Raw genomic sequence first — 17355 nt, 5'->3', positions numbered from 1 at the left:
GAATTCAACCAAAGGCAAGCAGTTCAGAATACATGTGTCAAACAGGCTGTAAATGGTTTCCATTGATAATGCCCCTCTTGATTTATTGTCCAGCACTCAAGAGGTACATGTAACTTTCAGTTCAAGTCAGTCTCTATTTATGATAAGGCTGAAAGTAGAATTTCAAGTAGGTCTGTATTCCCAAGGTGGCTGATTGTAATAAATTATCACAAATAATTTCACTGAATGAGTGTTAGCTATTGGTCTCTTCAGAAAAAAATTACTAACATTCAAAGCAATCTCTACTTTGTCAATGTCAGTATATTTGACTCAGAATGCTGGTTACAATATCTTGAACATCTGTTTTTAACAATTCAATCTCGGCGATTGTACTTTGTGTTAGAGTAATTACTTTTAGGAAATAATTGTACATACTGGTACTTTAGAAGTCAAACGGTACCAGAGAGGAGTGTGTCCAGAGTATGTGTAAGATTTGTGGGTCAATCGACTTCTAGACATCAACGTCATTACTTTACTTTGGAATGTACATATGATATGAAGCAGGCAAAGGCCGCTGATTTGAACCATATGATCTTTGCTGTCAATGACACTGCATTGTGCACTTTGTAAACTCTGAAATACCGCAGGCATTTTTATTGTGATTTGTAAATTTTACATCTCTCAGAGTGCAAAGTTGAAATTTGTCTTTTTGTAGTTACAGACAATCTGTCTCCAATGTTGAGATGAGTGCCATTGAATAGCGATACACAATAAGTTTTGGATCTTATCCCATGCGTTAGTACAAGAAGTAACACAAGTTGAAGTTCATATACGTACAGTCAATGTTTCCACGGTCACATACTATTACTAACAACTGTTTCTCACATGTCTGCTCTGACTGTTGTCAAAGTTCAACACGTGTGCAATTGTGCTATCAACAAGCCAGGGCCACTTTGTAAAAACATGACACCATTGCCACATTGCTGGCAATTTATATCACATATTTTCATAATGTAACAATCTTGCTTTCAACAGATCCCTGTGCCACTAAGAAATGCAAGAAGCCTGCAGGTTCAATGTGTGAGGTTGTAGAAAAGAATGGCAGAAAGACAGCAACTTGTGTCTGTCCAACAGAATGTCCGCATCAACTGGACAGAGTGTGCAGTGTCTATGGCCGTCAGTATGACAATCTGTGCCAACTTCACTTAGAAGCTTGTAATAAGAAGAAACACATTGGAGTTGCTTACAAAGGAAAATGTATCGGTTAGTACGATCTCTTTGTCGTTTCCAAGAAAATTAACCATCATTAGAAATACCTAATGGTACAATACGTATACCTCCCATGGTTTCTCAAAGAGATCCAAACCAATTATTCACAACTTCGTGGACCATGTTGCGACTGACCGCTGTCAGGAAATGTTGTTTGTAGTGTTTCTGGTATGTGCTAATTGAAAATCTGAAAGCCTATTGCTCTGTATAACATATTGCCAGTTTTTGCCTGTACAGTATGGCTTTGGCAATTATAATGTTGTGTGTTTTAGCTCAACAAAGAGAACAGACAATTTCAGAGGTTTTGCAAGTTTTTGTCGTTTATCAGATGCTGGTGGAAACAGATCAGATAAATTGGAACAGCTGAGTTCTCAGATGTTAACTCTCAGGAGCCACAGATTTTATGAGAGTTGTACATTGATTGATGTGAACTAGGAGGCTCAGTGTGATTTTTGAAAAAATTGATCACTTCAGTTTCTCCAGCTTTATTTGTTTGTTTAACCTAATTATTTATTTATTTATTTTTTTTGTTTTTATTTATTCGCTGACATCCGTACTGATAAACTGTCACATGTAACTCCATATTGTTATTTGGAAAAAGTCTGTTTAGGAGACTTGGCTAGATGAAAGGCATCGTATAATCACTCACATTACTCAATTAAATTATTTTGTGTTAACTTCTGTGTATTATTTCCTATTAAATGAACTAGTAAATGTTTTCATGTAAATAAATCCCCTTTTGATTTTAAAAAAGTCCTTACATTAATTATACCATGGCTGTTTTGTAAATTTTTGATGATAAGTTGGTAAGAATAATTGAGTGGCCAGAGATTTCAAACTTTACAAGATTTTAAGGCCTTTTCTTCTCACTTAAACAAATGGATGATACCTACCGCATAGATAAATGCATAAATGCATTATTTTATCAGACAATTTTCTCATACTGGATAAAGGTTCCTTGTAGTCTAGAACCACTCCTTAGTTTTTGTACTGTACTCCAAACTTTAAGGGTACCATTATGGTGAGGTTTTGAAGTTTTTGAATGCCATACCAAATTATGGAGAAGTTTTCAAAATTTTTGCTGCCATACCAAACTGTTGATAGGTTTGAAAGTTTGTTAACACTATAACAAATTGAGGAGAAGTTTTGACGTTTTTAGATGCCGCCCCAAATTGTGGGGAAGTTTGGAAGTTTTTGGCTGCCATACCAAACTGTTGATAGGTTTGAAAGTTTCTTGATGCTATTTATAGCAAATTTTGCAGAGGCTTTGACGTTTTTCGGTGTCAACCAAACTGTTGAGAGGTTTTGAATTATTTAGGAGCCATACCAAAATGTGTGGACCATTGTCCTTAGGACATGGTGGTGACAGTATCCTCAATGAAGATTGTCTTATTGCCAGATACATTACAGTTCTTCTCACATTGAAGTCACACTGTCTTTTCCACCTTTAGCATTAAAATTCATTTATTTTGATAGTATTTGTCTGAAAGGTTGTAAAGTTCAGGTCAGGTCAGTCTGTCAGTTTGACCCTTTCACTGCTGTGGTTTTAACCAACCCCATTGTTTTCTGTGGTAAAGTTAGATTTCTACAGAGGGAAATTGGGGTGAATAAGGGTTAAAAGGCTACAATTGACAAGAAAATTCCAAGTCTAAAAATTGTGTGCTGAAATTAAAAAGAAGTGCTGTCGTTTGGTAAATCAAGAGAGAGTTTTTTTGTCATCACCTGCAGTATTGAGGTGACTTGCTGTTGATGGTATGGTAGTAATGGTGCAGTATTGTTTATTCTTTTCAGATCAGCTTTTATGTTCTGTATAATGGTCTTTTAAAACAGCTAGCACACTTTGGTAAATGTCTTCATTTTATCAGTTAGTATTCAAAAAGAGTCAACTCGTTGCTGACAAGGACAGTGTCATCAAACATTGTTGTTGGTACATGTACAATTATATTGTCTAAAACTTCCTTTCACTGTGAGTCATGATTGATGACATAATGTCGTCTGCTTAGACAGGTATTCATCGTGCCTTGAGTCAAATAGTCTGAAATTTGTGCCTGAGTCAAATAGTCTGAAATTAATGTGCCTTGAGTCAAATAGTCTGAAATTAATGTGCCTTGAGTCAAATAGTCTGAAATTAATGTGCCTTGAGTCAAATAGTCTGAAATTTGTGCCTTTAGTCAAATAGTCTGAAATTTGTGCCTTGAGTCAAATAGTCTAAAATTTGTGCCTTGAGTCAAATAGTCTGAAATTTTGTGCCTTGAGTCAAATAGTCTGAAATTTGTGCCTGAGTCAAATAGTCTAAAATTAATGTGCCTAGAGTCAAATAGTCTGAAATTCAGACATGGAGAATCTTGTCAGTAAGGGATATAAACTATGTCAATAAGGTGGAAGTCTTGCTGGTGGAGTCTACTAAGGTCACTCTTTGGTGGAATTTTCCATTGGAAGGACTTGGGAGAATTGAAGAGAATATGTATTTGTAAGGAATTTGCAGACAGAGATTTACATCAGTCTTGAAGCAAAGAATTCTTAAATGAACTATCAGTGGTATTGTCTATGCTAGCCTTTACACTGTGATATTGAAAAACTTATCTGGTGACCTACATTGTAAATATTGAATGTTACAGTTTACAACTTGGTGGAGATCTGTATTGACCCATCTAAAGGGCGCCCTCAGTGTCAAAGGAGGGGATTGTAAGCATTGAGATTGATGTTTGTCATTACATGTGTTTGGTGTACAATTTGACTGTTGTTCAAACTACTTTTTCCATTTTAGGAATGCTATCAGTTATTTGTACAAAGAACTAGAATATTTTACCACAACTATAAGAAAGGTACCCTTGAACATGAAGTTAAACTGTGATAATACGAAAATAAGATAATAGTAATGATTTTGTAAAGTACACATATAAACAGTATGGACTGATGAAGATCAGATTTTCATCAGATGAATACAAAATAGTTTTAAAAGAACAAACAAGTATTTAGAAACTATTGCTTGTGCTGTTGGGGAAATTCCACCCAATGAGAAATACTTGGACCTAAACAAATATTTGAGGTATGAAGTGTTTTACAAAAGATTGTGTGATTAGCTGTCTCAGGGGTTTCTAAAGTGTTTGAAGTGGACTATATTCAGTGACAGTGTAGGATCATGTCACTTGTATTTTGTAAAGATTTCAGGCATTGTGGATTCAAAACATAATGTTTAGCTATTTTTAGATGCTTTATGTCATGATTTGTAAAGATTTATCCGGTTTACTTTGATCAATTTTCCAGAGTTTTTACGCTCCCATATATGCATATGTATATATGCAAATGGGAGGTATTCGTATAAGGTGGCAAAATGGCGTCTGTGTGTATGTATGTATGTATGTATGTATGTCTGTTAGTCCGTCCACATCAAAAACTCCTAAACCGTAGCACCTACTGTCTTAGTATTTGGTGTACAGGTGCACCTAGGGGTGGAGATGTGAATTTGTTCAAATGAACATGTCAGTGCCAAAAATATGCAAATGAGGGGGGAAAAAGGAAAAATCCTGCAAATGGCTAAAACTCAGTAAGCATTGGTCAGATTTGGTTGAAACTTGGTATGCAGATTTCTTTAGGTATTCCAAATTATGTGTGCAAAAATTGGGATGAAATTTGCATGTTTGTATTTTTAGGGTATTTTTTCCGTTTTTAGTCAAAAAATCTTGTTCTCTGAAATCGCTCGTCTGATTGCTATGAAACTTAATATTCATGTTCCTCAGAATGACCTCAGTCATGCTTGTACAAATTGTATTGATATTGTCATATTTGTAATTTTGGGGCAATTTTCTCAATTTTTGATAAAAAAATTTTTAATCCAAAAACTGCTGATTTGATAGCTTTGATACATGTATTTGTATACAGGTATCTAAGATTAATCTCAATATAATGTATTGAAAGTATGTTGAAACTGGCAATTTTTTTTTATTTTTGGGGCAATTTTGCCTTTTTGGTCAAAAATTTTTCTCCTAAACTTCTGATCTGGTAGCTTTGATATCTAGTGTACAGGTTCCTAGGGTTTATGTTAATTAGATATATTTAAAATTAGGATGAAATCTGCAATTTTGTATTTTGGGGGGGCAATTTTTCTCATTTTTGGTCAAAAAATTTGTTTCTCAAAATTTACCAGTCTGATTGCTTTGATATTTAGTAAACCGGTCCTTAGGGTTTTTGTTAATAAGATATAGTGAAATTAAGTTGAAATCCGGAATTTTGAATTTTAGGGGCAACTTTGCGAAACTTTCAGTTTTACTGGGATATCTTTCATTTTGTATTTTTAAGATTTTTTGGGGGGTAATTTTATACCTACTGGAACTAAGAGTATATAATGTGGTGATTCAGTAAGCATTTGATATGGTAAACTGTATTTGGTGTTGAAATGCGGTAAAAAAATCCTGGCAGATCGATCTTCCAGACACCATCCCTTAACAAATGGTCCACCATGCAGTGTATTTTAGTTTAAGATGTCAAGTTAGGTAAGGATTTGAAAGGAATAGTCAAGTTCACCACAGTTTAACTCTATCTCTAGTGTCATCATCCTTGTGTAATTTGTTAAGTTTGTAAGTTGTTCCAGATGTGGATGTACCAGCTGTTCTGGAAGAAAACAATGTTTACTTTTTCCTGTAGGGTTTCTGAGTTGATGATTGTATGTTGAAATTTCTCCATGTATCTGGTGTATGGGCAAAGTGTAAACATTGGTTGCATGTTATGTATTTCAGTCTATGTCAAATATTGTAAATGAAAAATCAAGGACAGTTTACTGTGTGCTTGTAAAAGATAACATATTTGTCAATACATAAACTGCCTTGCAGATTGATTGTCTTAAATATTATCACAGAAGTAGAAAAGGAAAAGAAACTAATCAAATTGGTGTAACATAATCGAATTGCTGTAACATATTCACTCTCAGTGCCTGTATAGGCCTATACTTAACTATTTTATCATTACATTCAGCTGTTTGTTATATCTTTATCACTCTCCATGGGCCAAGGCACACTTTAGGTCAATGTCATCACTCTGTGCCAGTCTGTGTATGTCAGTCTGTCTGTATATGTATGTCCATGTTTCATACAATTGTTGACTTGTTTTGATAACTATATGGGAGCGAACAGTGATATTGTCACTATTTTTTTTATTTTCTGTCTGTAAATCACACTGCTACTTGTCTGAATGTCAGACAACTGGTATTTATGAAATGCCTGCGGATGTCAATGTTGATAACTGAACTTTAGTGAAAATTGGCAAATTGTAGACCATGTATCATATTGCCAATACTAATAGTGTGTACTTTCACAGACTATAAGGAGACAAATAAAACACAAACTTGTCTTATGGAACAGACAATGAAAATGTTATCAAAAGTTATGGCTGTTGTCCTGTTTATTCATTAAATGTCAGAATCCTTCTATGTTGTTATTTTGATTGCTAAAGAACTTCAGTTGATTTTAGTTGTTGTTTATGTTTTTTATTTTTCAGCTTCTCAAGATCGATGTGAAAATGATGAAATAGCACAGTTTCCGCATCGGTTGTTACAGTGGTTCCAACATTTGCGGGAAGTTGATGAATTTGGAACTGTTGATATGGAGAGCAGCATTTCCACTCTGAGTGTTCAGAGAAGACAAGCATTGGCTCAGGTAGATGAATCAGTCTTCTTGTATTGGATAAAATCCTTATATCAGTTTATAACAGAGTGATGCATTCAGTTTATTTGGTTAAGTGAACAGAACTGCCATTCGTTAATAGTTTATGATATGTTCCTTTCATTTGGTCCAGTTTAATGGTTGTGTATGTCTGATTGGATCATTGGAGTGTACGATGTTGGAGGAAAGATCTAATGCAGTAAAAGTGATACCCTGCCACACTGTGAAGTACAAAAGAGCTATTCATCCACTGACTGTCCACTTTTTGTACAGCATTGAACTCAGGAGAAAAGAAATTATAATATCAACTTTTGATCTTTTCCAGTGGAAATTTAATGAGTTAGATCGTAAAGGAGATGGCAAGTTGGATCGTCGTGATCTGAAGAATTTCCGATATGCCCTGATGCCACTGGAACATTGTGCATCAAAGTTCTTCAATGGTTGTGATGCTGACAGTAACAAGAAAATTACTCTTGAGGAATGGTTTGACTGTTTGGAAGTAGAATCATGTAAGTACTGTACTTGTACAGCAAGGTTTTACAGATTATGATACACACATATATATATATATATGTGTGTTCTACTTGTTATCAATTTTTTACTTATATATTATATAATATATATATATATATATATATATATATATATATATATATATATATATATATATATATATAATATGTTATATATATTATGATACACACAAATATATTATATATTTAACATGTATATATATTATATATATATATATATATATATATATATATATATATATATATATATATATATATATATATATATATATATATATATATATATATACTCTTTGTAGTAAGCCAATTACCATCAGGCTACCATCAGTTAAGGCTTTATCTCAAAGTTTTGTTCAAGGTACACATCTTCTGGTAGGTGAAAACATGTATGGTACATTTTACACCTTCAGTCTACTCAAACGCCTTGAACAAAGAAGCTTACTTAAATAGAATGCAACTGTAACTTTTGATGATGTTTTCACTTTTTTGTTTTCAATATCAATTCTGTCTAAAATCTATGACTGATTTCATCAAATGTTCATTTACTGTCTCTCTAAAATCTGTTACTGATTTCATCAAATCCATACCCATCTGTCATTTAATTTTCATACAAAATAATCGTGTCCATTTTCTTTTCAGAGGAAAGAGTAATTAGACGTTTTGTTTTACAAGGGACGATGGGCAGACAAATCATTTTATTCAGAATTATTTTGGACATATCCCAATCTTGCTTCTTTTCTTACAGATGTAGACTAAGACCAGTAAAGACCAACTTGAATCTGGAGAATCCCAAACTGAGTATCAAACCCGATGTTTGTCAGCGGCTGAAATGGTCTAGCTACCCAGAGAACACTCAAGGAAAGTGACAACCTGAAATACTTCCAGCAACTTTCACACTTCCAAAGTTACTTTGTAGTGTATTGATATTATAACATATTTTATATTGGTCTCTTGATCCTGAATGTACATGATAGCTGGTTGTAATACCAAAACCATATCTTACCTCATTTGAAAGACATGATGCATTTTAGTATCATGTTATTTTGTGTCTGTATTTTTAGCATTTTACTGTTTACTGTTCCCAATATGTACTTAATATTTGTGTCTTTTTATTTGTGACAAGTCATTCTTACTTCCATGAAGACGTAAAGTTGAATTGACAATCCCATCATGCTTTTTAGATTAGAATAAGAAAGTGTAGTTTCAAATTGCCGACAACAAATTGGGAAATCATCAAAGGTTATGACTACTTTCTAGTTAAACAGATTGTGAATAGTTGAATCATTGAACAGCATGAAAGTGGCAGAGGTAATGTGAATGTTGATGAAAATGGAGATATTAAATGCCCAAATTAAAATTAATTCACAGAAACTTTAGTGACTGAATATTTAACATTCAAAATGTCTGTTAACTCCTAAATGTGCATGCTTTCTTTTGTGTGTGTGTAAATGTTTACTGAAAGAATGGTGTTTACCGTTTTTTGTTTTTTTATATGATATTGTAGTATAGTCTTAATTGTTCATGTTTTAAGATCAATATGAGCCATTCAAGTTCATGTTTGTTAGACGTTGATGGTATATAGTCATGGTTGTCTCAGCAGTCATGACCTTTAACACTGACTTAATGGTGCTAGTTTTTCAAAAATACTTTCCTGTTTTCCATCGGCCATGACCGTCATTTTTGAGCAATTGTTACACAAGGAAACCTGAGCCTTTACAAGAACCTTGTCCCAACAGAATGTCTGTGATAAATGTTTTATATTTTGAAGTACATAAATGTTTGAAAGAAAATCTGACACAGTACTGATTTGGAGTTTTGTCAAAATTGTTAAGTACAGTCTCTATTGCTTGTTGCGTTATAAGTAAACAAGTTAAATGGTGTTTTTCAAAAAGACAACTGTGTAAAGGAAGGCTCAACATCTGTAAGAAGTTGCTAAATGTATGCTTTGAACCATTGTTTGGAAAATTCTATTCAAAATATTTCATGTAAAGTCAAAATCACAAGTTGCAGCGTAGCTATATGGTCATCAAGCCATAGTTACATGCTGTGATTGAGAATCTACATTGCATTTGAAAATATTAATTCAATAATTGTCTTCTACGGAGGTATGTGGTCAAGTAAAAACACAGATGGTTTAAAGTGGATGACAAATTTCATGATGGAAATGTAAAGTGAAGTTATTAAAACTTCAATTTAGCAAATAACAAGTTGTATGCTTACTTCATGAAAGTATTACTACATCTAGATGTAATCATTAGTCTTCAACCCTTTGTCTGTCCTATTTGAATTCAACATGTTTCCCATAGTGTAATTTGATGGTAAAGGCACAGAGTTCTGACAAAGTCAAACAGAATAAGCAAATTATTTCAACATTTAAAATTCAATTGAAAGCAAAGGTTTGCAAGGTTTCAATGAGGTCAGTACACACAGCACAGAAACATGATATTCACAAATATTTTCCTTCAACCAATGTAAGTGTTATTTTAAATGTTGAAAATCATTCATAAATCAATAAGGAAACTTCCCATCAATAGATGCAAATCCAATGTACTGTATTAAAAATACACTGGTAGAATAAATTTATCATTTTAGTGACTATGTCCTTACAGGTATTTATATAGTTGTATTGCTTTTATATCAATATTGACTTTGAATTGTTTTGTATTTTCATTCTCATTATGCTCTTAATTTAAACTTTTTATATTCCAGTTTAGTTCTGTATGTATAATGTCTGTTACATGTTTTGAGTCGTAACAAAATAAACTCTAGTTTTAATCTGTAGAGAAGGGCGTTGTTTGATATAAATGTTAGAATAACTGGACACACTGGCAATAATTGACCATGATACATCAATTTAACATCTCAGTGATGTTAAATGAATATATTTTTATGTGTGACTGTGTGTGAAGCATGTAAAGTTGATTTTTTTTTCCCCGCTCCCTCCCTCTCTCTCTCTCTCTCTCTCTATATATATATATATATATATATATATATATATATATATATATATATATATATATATATATATATATATATATATATATATATATATATATATATATATATATATATATATATATATATATATATATATATATATATATTCTCTCGAAAGAGTTGTTTTAAGGAACCGGTTCCTTAAAACAACTCTTTCGAGAGAATAACCAGTGTAAATCTGAGGTCTCATTCGGGAAAGGCCAACAGGACGGCGCACATCAAACCAACTTGAACTGATCCGTTAGCTCAGTTGGTAGAGCATCCAAACTGAATTCGGGGGACGTGGATAATTAATAGAACATTTAAATTTTTGAAGTAATTTGTGTTATTCTTTATAATGCTCTGCTTTTGGCATCCAGCACACTAACAAAAAGTACAAAGTAATAACATCTGTTAAGTTGATCTAACTAATTACAGTGCTTGATTTGAAAAGCAGAGTGTTATTATTAACACAAATTCCTTCAAGTACAAAGCAATAATATTTTTTAGTAGTTTTGTGCATCCTGCAATCTTCAGACAACTGAAATATTCTACACTCATTTATATGGTTAGGATGTACCATTCTATTTCTAGGTGGTGTTAAAATTTGATAAATGTTTGTTTTGGAGGCGACATTTTGAAACCAAAATATTGCCACCAAGCAAATATTATTTATGGAATAGAAAGGTTCCCAACCACTTTTTTACGTTGTACTTTAAGTAATTTGTTATATTGCATCTATATCTAGATTGATCGATCAATCTATCTATCTATCTATCTATCCATCGATCTATCGATCACATATACAAGAACCATGTGCAAGTTGCCTTTCACTTATATTAATTCAAAGATGAGCTGACAATATAAACTGTAAATTTTATGTGCAATTGTGTGTGAAGCATGTGAAGAGGATTTTTTTGTACTCTGTCCTTACAACCACATGACTAACCCTTCATATGGACCAATTCCCATGTGCCAATTAGTGTTTGCGTAACTGAAGTGCTATCCCCCTGTTTAATGCCCTCTACAGATAACTTTAAAGAAGCCTTTCTTTTTCCTCAAAATTGACAGTAATATAATAATAGTTTAACTTTCACTTACTTAAAGGCAGACCCTAAGTAAGAATTTGCGAAGTATCTTACCTACAGATGCAACCTTTTCATAATCCTACCAGTGAATTGAGTTCATCTGAATTACAACAATGTTCCATATAGCCTTTCCACAAATGTTTGCTGTGTGTCACTGAAGAAAGATAACCGCATTTAGTTCAAAAGGCGCACCTTTGATTTGATGATATAATTCAAGGATTTATGTTAATTGTTGTTATCTCTCCTAAACCTTTTTAAAAATCTCCATGACACTGCACATGTCGGGTTGTTGATTTAGTGATTGTGATCAAGCATAGCATTACATGAATGGGTCAATGCTGGACAGATGAACATCCAGTTGTTCATAAATTTTTAGCATGCAAACCATATGTAATAACAGACTGCAAAGTTTATGATCCAAACAACATCTGAAAGAAATAGTGTGTGTTGCTTGATGAGAATAACTCTCAGCGTAGCTTCAGTTTCAATACCAACAACTGTATTCAGTGCTCAGAAGTTGAAATATTTTTCCATGCTTTATTTTTCTGACGGAAGAGCAGCTTAATGATGTGTAAATCTGTTATTAATGTGATCTCCAGGAAACTGGTTTATGTTCTGTTTGTGTTTTGCTGATGCCAGCTGATTACCCTTATATGGTTTCTTTTTGTATCGTCATGGTTTAAAGTATGGTTCAACCAATTTGTTTTCAGGTAAACTTATCGGCACTTCATATCTTCATATCTCCTGTTTCATGTGTAAGAATTACGTTCTTTCATAGTTTTTGATCTACCATAGCATACAATTATAAGTAATCATAATAAATATGCTTCATCATTTGCATATTTTGGTTTACTCCTTAAAGCCTTTTATAAGCCTTTTATAACTGAATTGATATTCTGGGGTATTTTCAAAGCAATGAAAGGGATTAGTGTTAGGCCTAATTAATAAAAGGTGTTACATCTTAAAAAAAAAAAAAAAAAAAAAAAAAAAAAAAAAAAAAAAAAAAAAAAAAAAAAAATTATGAGCAGCCTGTATGGGGTGAGAACACCGCCAAATTATTTCCCTTTGAAAAAACATGACTAGGTCATGTTTTCCATCTTGCTGACTAACGTTACCGTTTTAAAGTAAAATTTATTTCATCAATTAACATTGAATATCAAGTCTACACAACTTCAAATATGTAAAGCTATTAAACAGATAAAAGTGAAGAGTTTAACCCAGCCGCTAAATCGGAGTGACAGTGATAATATTTCATTATATGAATGCATTCAGGCGCATCTTCTACCTTTAAGTTTCGCAGAGTTTGAAAAACCAGTTATAAAATTATCGACCTTGTTTATCATCGTATGAATGAAGTACGGCGTATAATGTATGAGACTGCACGAACATCGCATGCAGAGCTCACGCATAACAGCGCCCTCTCATTGAAATAAGCAGTCACGTGACAGAATTTGTGCAGTATCGTATTTCCCGACTGTGTCCACCGTGCACTGTCAACGACTGTCTGAATCAAAGTTCTCCACAGGTAAAAATCTAAAATTTTTGACGGCTTTTCGTCTGAAACGTGATATAGCTATGACTGTCCCTTTTACACGACCAATGTTACGTTTTCAATCAATTAACGATCTGAGTTGTTGGTGGTACCGTCTTTCTGAGCGGTCGCCATTTTGAAACACTTGCACCACGCACAAGGTCTTCAGCCGGCAATAAGGACACCATTTTGTTGCTCTTAGTCACTATATAATATAGGCATAGATAAGGCAGTCATGAAACCATACCGATTACTGCACGATCGCTGTACAGAGAACGATGGAATGTCTTTTTAAAGATGTAATTGCAATATTTAATGAGTGTTTCTTTGTGATTTGTCGACAGTGATACTGATTACTTCATGCTATGCTCGCGTCCTTTCGACGAACGAAGCACGCTAGCAATTTTACAAAGGAATGTGAGCTCGGAAACAACGGCGGTCAATTTTTCATCAGATTTAATTTTAATCGGGATATCTTAGTTTAGATGACCGTGAACTTATGTCTAGAAGTTAGTTTACAGGTCAGGTCGTTGAAAACTATGTTGACGTTATATTGAAGTGAAACTAACATCATATAGATAAGAGTGACACAAAATTGCAAACAAACACATGCAGCCAAATTATTAGGAACTCTGGCCAACATAACTGTCAGCTTAGCTTTTGGGGGAAAAGTTCTTCTTGAGAGTTCAAAGTTAAAGAGTTAAGTTAGTTGGCTAATGAAGTAGATTGTTGTCAATAGCATGAAGGGTAACATCAAGAAATGATCATTTGCTTGCTTTCAGTTTTACTGAAGGTTGAAACTATTATGTATAATTAAGAACATCACGTGATGAGTAGATTGTTTAGAATGGAAACTATGACAGTCCATATTTTGAGTTATTCAATTACCGTATATTCTCATGGAAATTATTGTCAAAGTGGCGTTATATACATAATGTAACAAAATGTTGTTTTTTTTTCTGCTGTTTTTTTCTGTTCATATCTGGAGGATAAAAGATACATAATTATCATCCCATGGTGGGACATAACTGCCCTGGAAAGTGGCTGTGGCGTGTATGGTAGGCATGGTACTGTTGAGAAAAATGGCAAAAACTTTACAGCAACATGATATATCAGGATTCCTTACAAATCTCATTTAGCAGGGTGGCACCAAAACAGTTTTTCTGATTTTCTAGACACTATCATCTAATAAGATGCTAATATACTTATCTATTTATCATTAAAAATTCAAACAACTGTAAAATGTACCCATATGTATCACATGTAACACAACATCAGAAACATATACAGTGTTTTGCCCAGGAATTGTAAAGGTGGGACACAGTGTCCCATGATTGTTAAAATAGGGGGACACTGAGTTACAATAGGGGTCAATGTGTGAGCGAAGAACGCAAAGCAAAGTGCAAGTAACCAAGGCAGAAAGGTATTGTAAACATGTAGGGCTGTTGTTTTCCATCAAAAATTTGATATCATGAATACATACATTCATTTTAAAATTAAGATTGCTGGACGTCTCCCATAATGGTTTGTGACAAAGTCATTTTAACTGGTTGTATTTACAATTTTAATTTTAAAAAAAGACATCATCATGATAAAATCAATTTCATGCGCATTTTTCTTTTATGGGGATTCTTGCCAGTTACTGCATTACATGTGTTTAACAGAAATAAAGAAGATGTTTCATTACACTTATGACTCCAGAACTAGAAGTGGTTGAAGACAATATATAGTTTGATGCACATTGTAACCTGTTTTTTTATTACTGCTATAAAGTTCTCTTCTTTTTTATAATTGCTCCAATGACTGACAATTAATTTTCCCTGAAAATTGCAAAAAAAGATAGTTTAAAAACACAAATATCTGACAGAACTCCTTGATCCTCATGGTAACACATTGCCATAAAGCTGTTTTGACAAGCTAGGTGGTTCTTGTTAAGATCAGCTACAATCGAGCTAGGGGGTCTTGACTATATAAGGAATTCAGCATGGTGACCTCGATCTCTCTGGCTTGCAGACGATCGGAGAGTTGTATGAGATTCCTTGTGGGGAAATTTGAGGCAAATTACTACTTTGAAAGTCAGGGATATAGTGTTTCAACAAAATTGTGGGGTTGATGATATTTTTAGGTGAAGTCATGAGCTTCCAGTACACCAAAATACACGTACAGTCAATTCAGTTTGATGCCATGTGCCCGGGCTAGTATAGACTAGTGACTGAAAATTTGATTCTTCGTACTTCACTGTACTAGCATATATTTACAAGTAAACGTTTCATTCAAAGTTGGTGGTCAATAAAATTTGCTTTGTGAAAAGTTTGTTGTTCTTTTTACAAGCCTTCCGTTTCCGAAATCTTTGTCTGGTTATCGGGATCGTACGTGGCCGGCCTGGTATTTAAGTCTGTCCCCGGGCTGCATGGCCCAGTGGACGCACATCGCCTTGCTCATACCACAGTCGCTCGAGAGTTATTCAGCTCTGGGACTAGTCGCCCCATAGACGAGTATACAGAAGCGAGAAATACCTCAAGTCTGGAAACAGAATGGCTATTTCGTATAGGGATTTTGCCACCATGTCAACTTCGATGTTCGATTTTACCGTGAAAAGTAGCAAGTCATCTATCATGTAACCGTCAACCGTTCCCTATCATTCTCAAAATTCATACCTGGTACTTGATTTGCTTCACAAACGCTCGTTTCGTGTGATTTTCGGCCGAATTCGACGGACACGTCGCTAAAACATAAGCGTGAGCAACATTCGGGCACCTCACAGTGGACGTTGGGCACCTCCACTTTACTGACGTTAGCGCCGCGTACCCATGAGGGGTGACTGGAAGGTTGTTCATGCCTAATGTTTTGGCGACGTGTCTTCTGAATTCGGCCGAAAATCACACGAAAATTCATACCTGATACTTCATCTGCTTACAAAATGCTCATTTCCTGTGATTTTCGGCCGAGTTCAAGAGACACTTGGCCAAAACATAAGCGTGAGCAACATTCCAGTCATCCCTCATGGGTAGGCTGCGCTAACGTCAGTAAAGTGGAGGTACCCAAGAGGTGACCGGAATGTTGCTCACCCCCAGGTTTTGGCGAGTTGTCCGTCGAATTCGGCCGAAAATCACACGAAACGAGCGTTTTTGAATCAGATAAAGTATCAGGTATGAATTTTTAGAATGGTAGGGAACGATCGACGGTTGCATGATAGTTGAACTTGCTAATTTTCACAGTGAAATCGGACACGGAATGTGACATGGCGTGGTTTTTATAGCCATTCTGTTTCCAGACTTGAGGTATTTCTCGCTTCTGTATACTCGTCTATGGGGCGACTGAGCTGAATAACTCTCGAGCGACTGTGCTCATACCACGAATCGTAGACAGTAACAGACTAACTGATTTTCCAATAGTGTTTACATTGTGACGAAAAAAATAGACTAATTTTTAAATGTTTCATTGTCTCAATAGAGAAGCAATAACTGTACGGGCTATCAAGTATGTAATTTGGTAGCTAAAAAGTAGTCTCTCTGTGGACGCTGGACTTACAATTCTAGCCCTGATTTTAGTGCGTCCCTGTGACCCATGTCCGGTATTTTTGCGGGACATTGTTGCTAATTTTGCGTCAAAAGACGCAAGAACGCACTCTGGGCAAAACACTGAGGTACATATAGATTGAATTTTAAATATTTCAACAGAGCATGTCCAGTTAGAGTCATTGCCATATAGTAGGAATAAAGCAAACAGAATACTCATTAATACTCCTTTTCTAACTTCAAGTTGAAACTATTACCTCAGTGTACGTAGAAAAACATTTAATGTCAAGCCACAATTTCTCTGTTGTTTGAAATAATGTGTCAATTTGTAATAATAAAGTAATTTACATTCATACATCTTCCATTCTTTGTATATGGGCGAGACCTCAAGCACCAAGTGCTGATATTAAAACACTATTTTGTGTATAACAAAATGATAGAAAAGCTTTTCAAGAAGAAACAAAGGATACAATATTTCCTAAACCTTTCTACTCAGTCTATGAACCTCAGCAATGGCTATTTTAAATATCAACTTATTCACCTAGCTTTGTGAAAACATCGGTAACACAGAAAGTTTGTGTAAGTCATGGCTTCTTTCCTGTAATTGCCAACTTGTTCAAAAAAAGATTAAAATTGGTGAAAGTTTAGAGCCAAAAATTACAATGCTTGGTTTTTATAGCTGATTGAAATGTATAGCACCCCTGAGTCTAGGACCTGTAGCATAAGTTTGCCACTTATATTTAAATTAAGATAGTCCAGGTACCATGTTGACATAACCTAAAAGATCATATTCATACATGTAGT

The 17355-nt window shown here is 34.3% G+C and overlaps 2 protein-coding genes across 12 annotated transcripts in view; both read left to right on the top strand.

Annotated features, from left to right (window-relative positions):
* The window catches only part of LOC139123133 (SPARC-like), a 52946-nt gene extending 43629 nt beyond the window's left edge, over nt 1–9317 (top strand). The window contains exons 4-7 of the mRNA XM_070689149.1: nt 1015–1242; nt 6742–6899; nt 7231–7414; nt 8184–9317. Of these exons, the coding sequence (XP_070545250.1) occupies nt 1015–1242; nt 6742–6899; nt 7231–7414; nt 8184–8194 (581 nt within the window). The 3' untranslated portion in view covers nt 8195–9317. The remainder of the gene's footprint in view (nt 1–1014; nt 1243–6741; nt 6900–7230; nt 7415–8183) is intronic.
* A 3576-nt stretch (nt 9318–12893) lies between these two features.
* The window catches only part of LOC139123146 (poly(U)-binding-splicing factor PUF60-like), a 29535-nt gene continuing 25073 nt past the window's right edge, over nt 12894–17355 (top strand). For 3 of the 11 annotated variants that reach the window (XM_070689176.1, XM_070689181.1, XM_070689177.1), the window contains exons 1-2: nt 12939–13027; nt 14022–14091. Coding sequence is in view for 2 of the 11 variants with exons in the window: in XM_070689172.1 (XP_070545273.1) it covers nt 14089–14100 (12 nt within the window). In the remaining 9 variants the exon portion in view is untranslated. Of the gene's footprint in view, nt 13028–14021; nt 14101–17355 lie in introns of all 11 variants that reach the window. The other 8 variants (XM_070689174.1, XM_070689172.1, XM_070689173.1 and 5 more) reach the window with 8 other exon arrangements.

This window comes from Ptychodera flava, chromosome 22 (assembly GCF_041260155.1).
Source record: "Ptychodera flava strain L36383 chromosome 22, AS_Pfla_20210202, whole genome shotgun sequence".
NCBI classification, from domain to species: Eukaryota; Metazoa; Hemichordata; class Enteropneusta; family Ptychoderidae; genus Ptychodera; species Ptychodera flava.
Note: the sequence above shows the minus strand (reverse complement) of the source record. Positions and strands in the feature narration are given on the sequence as shown.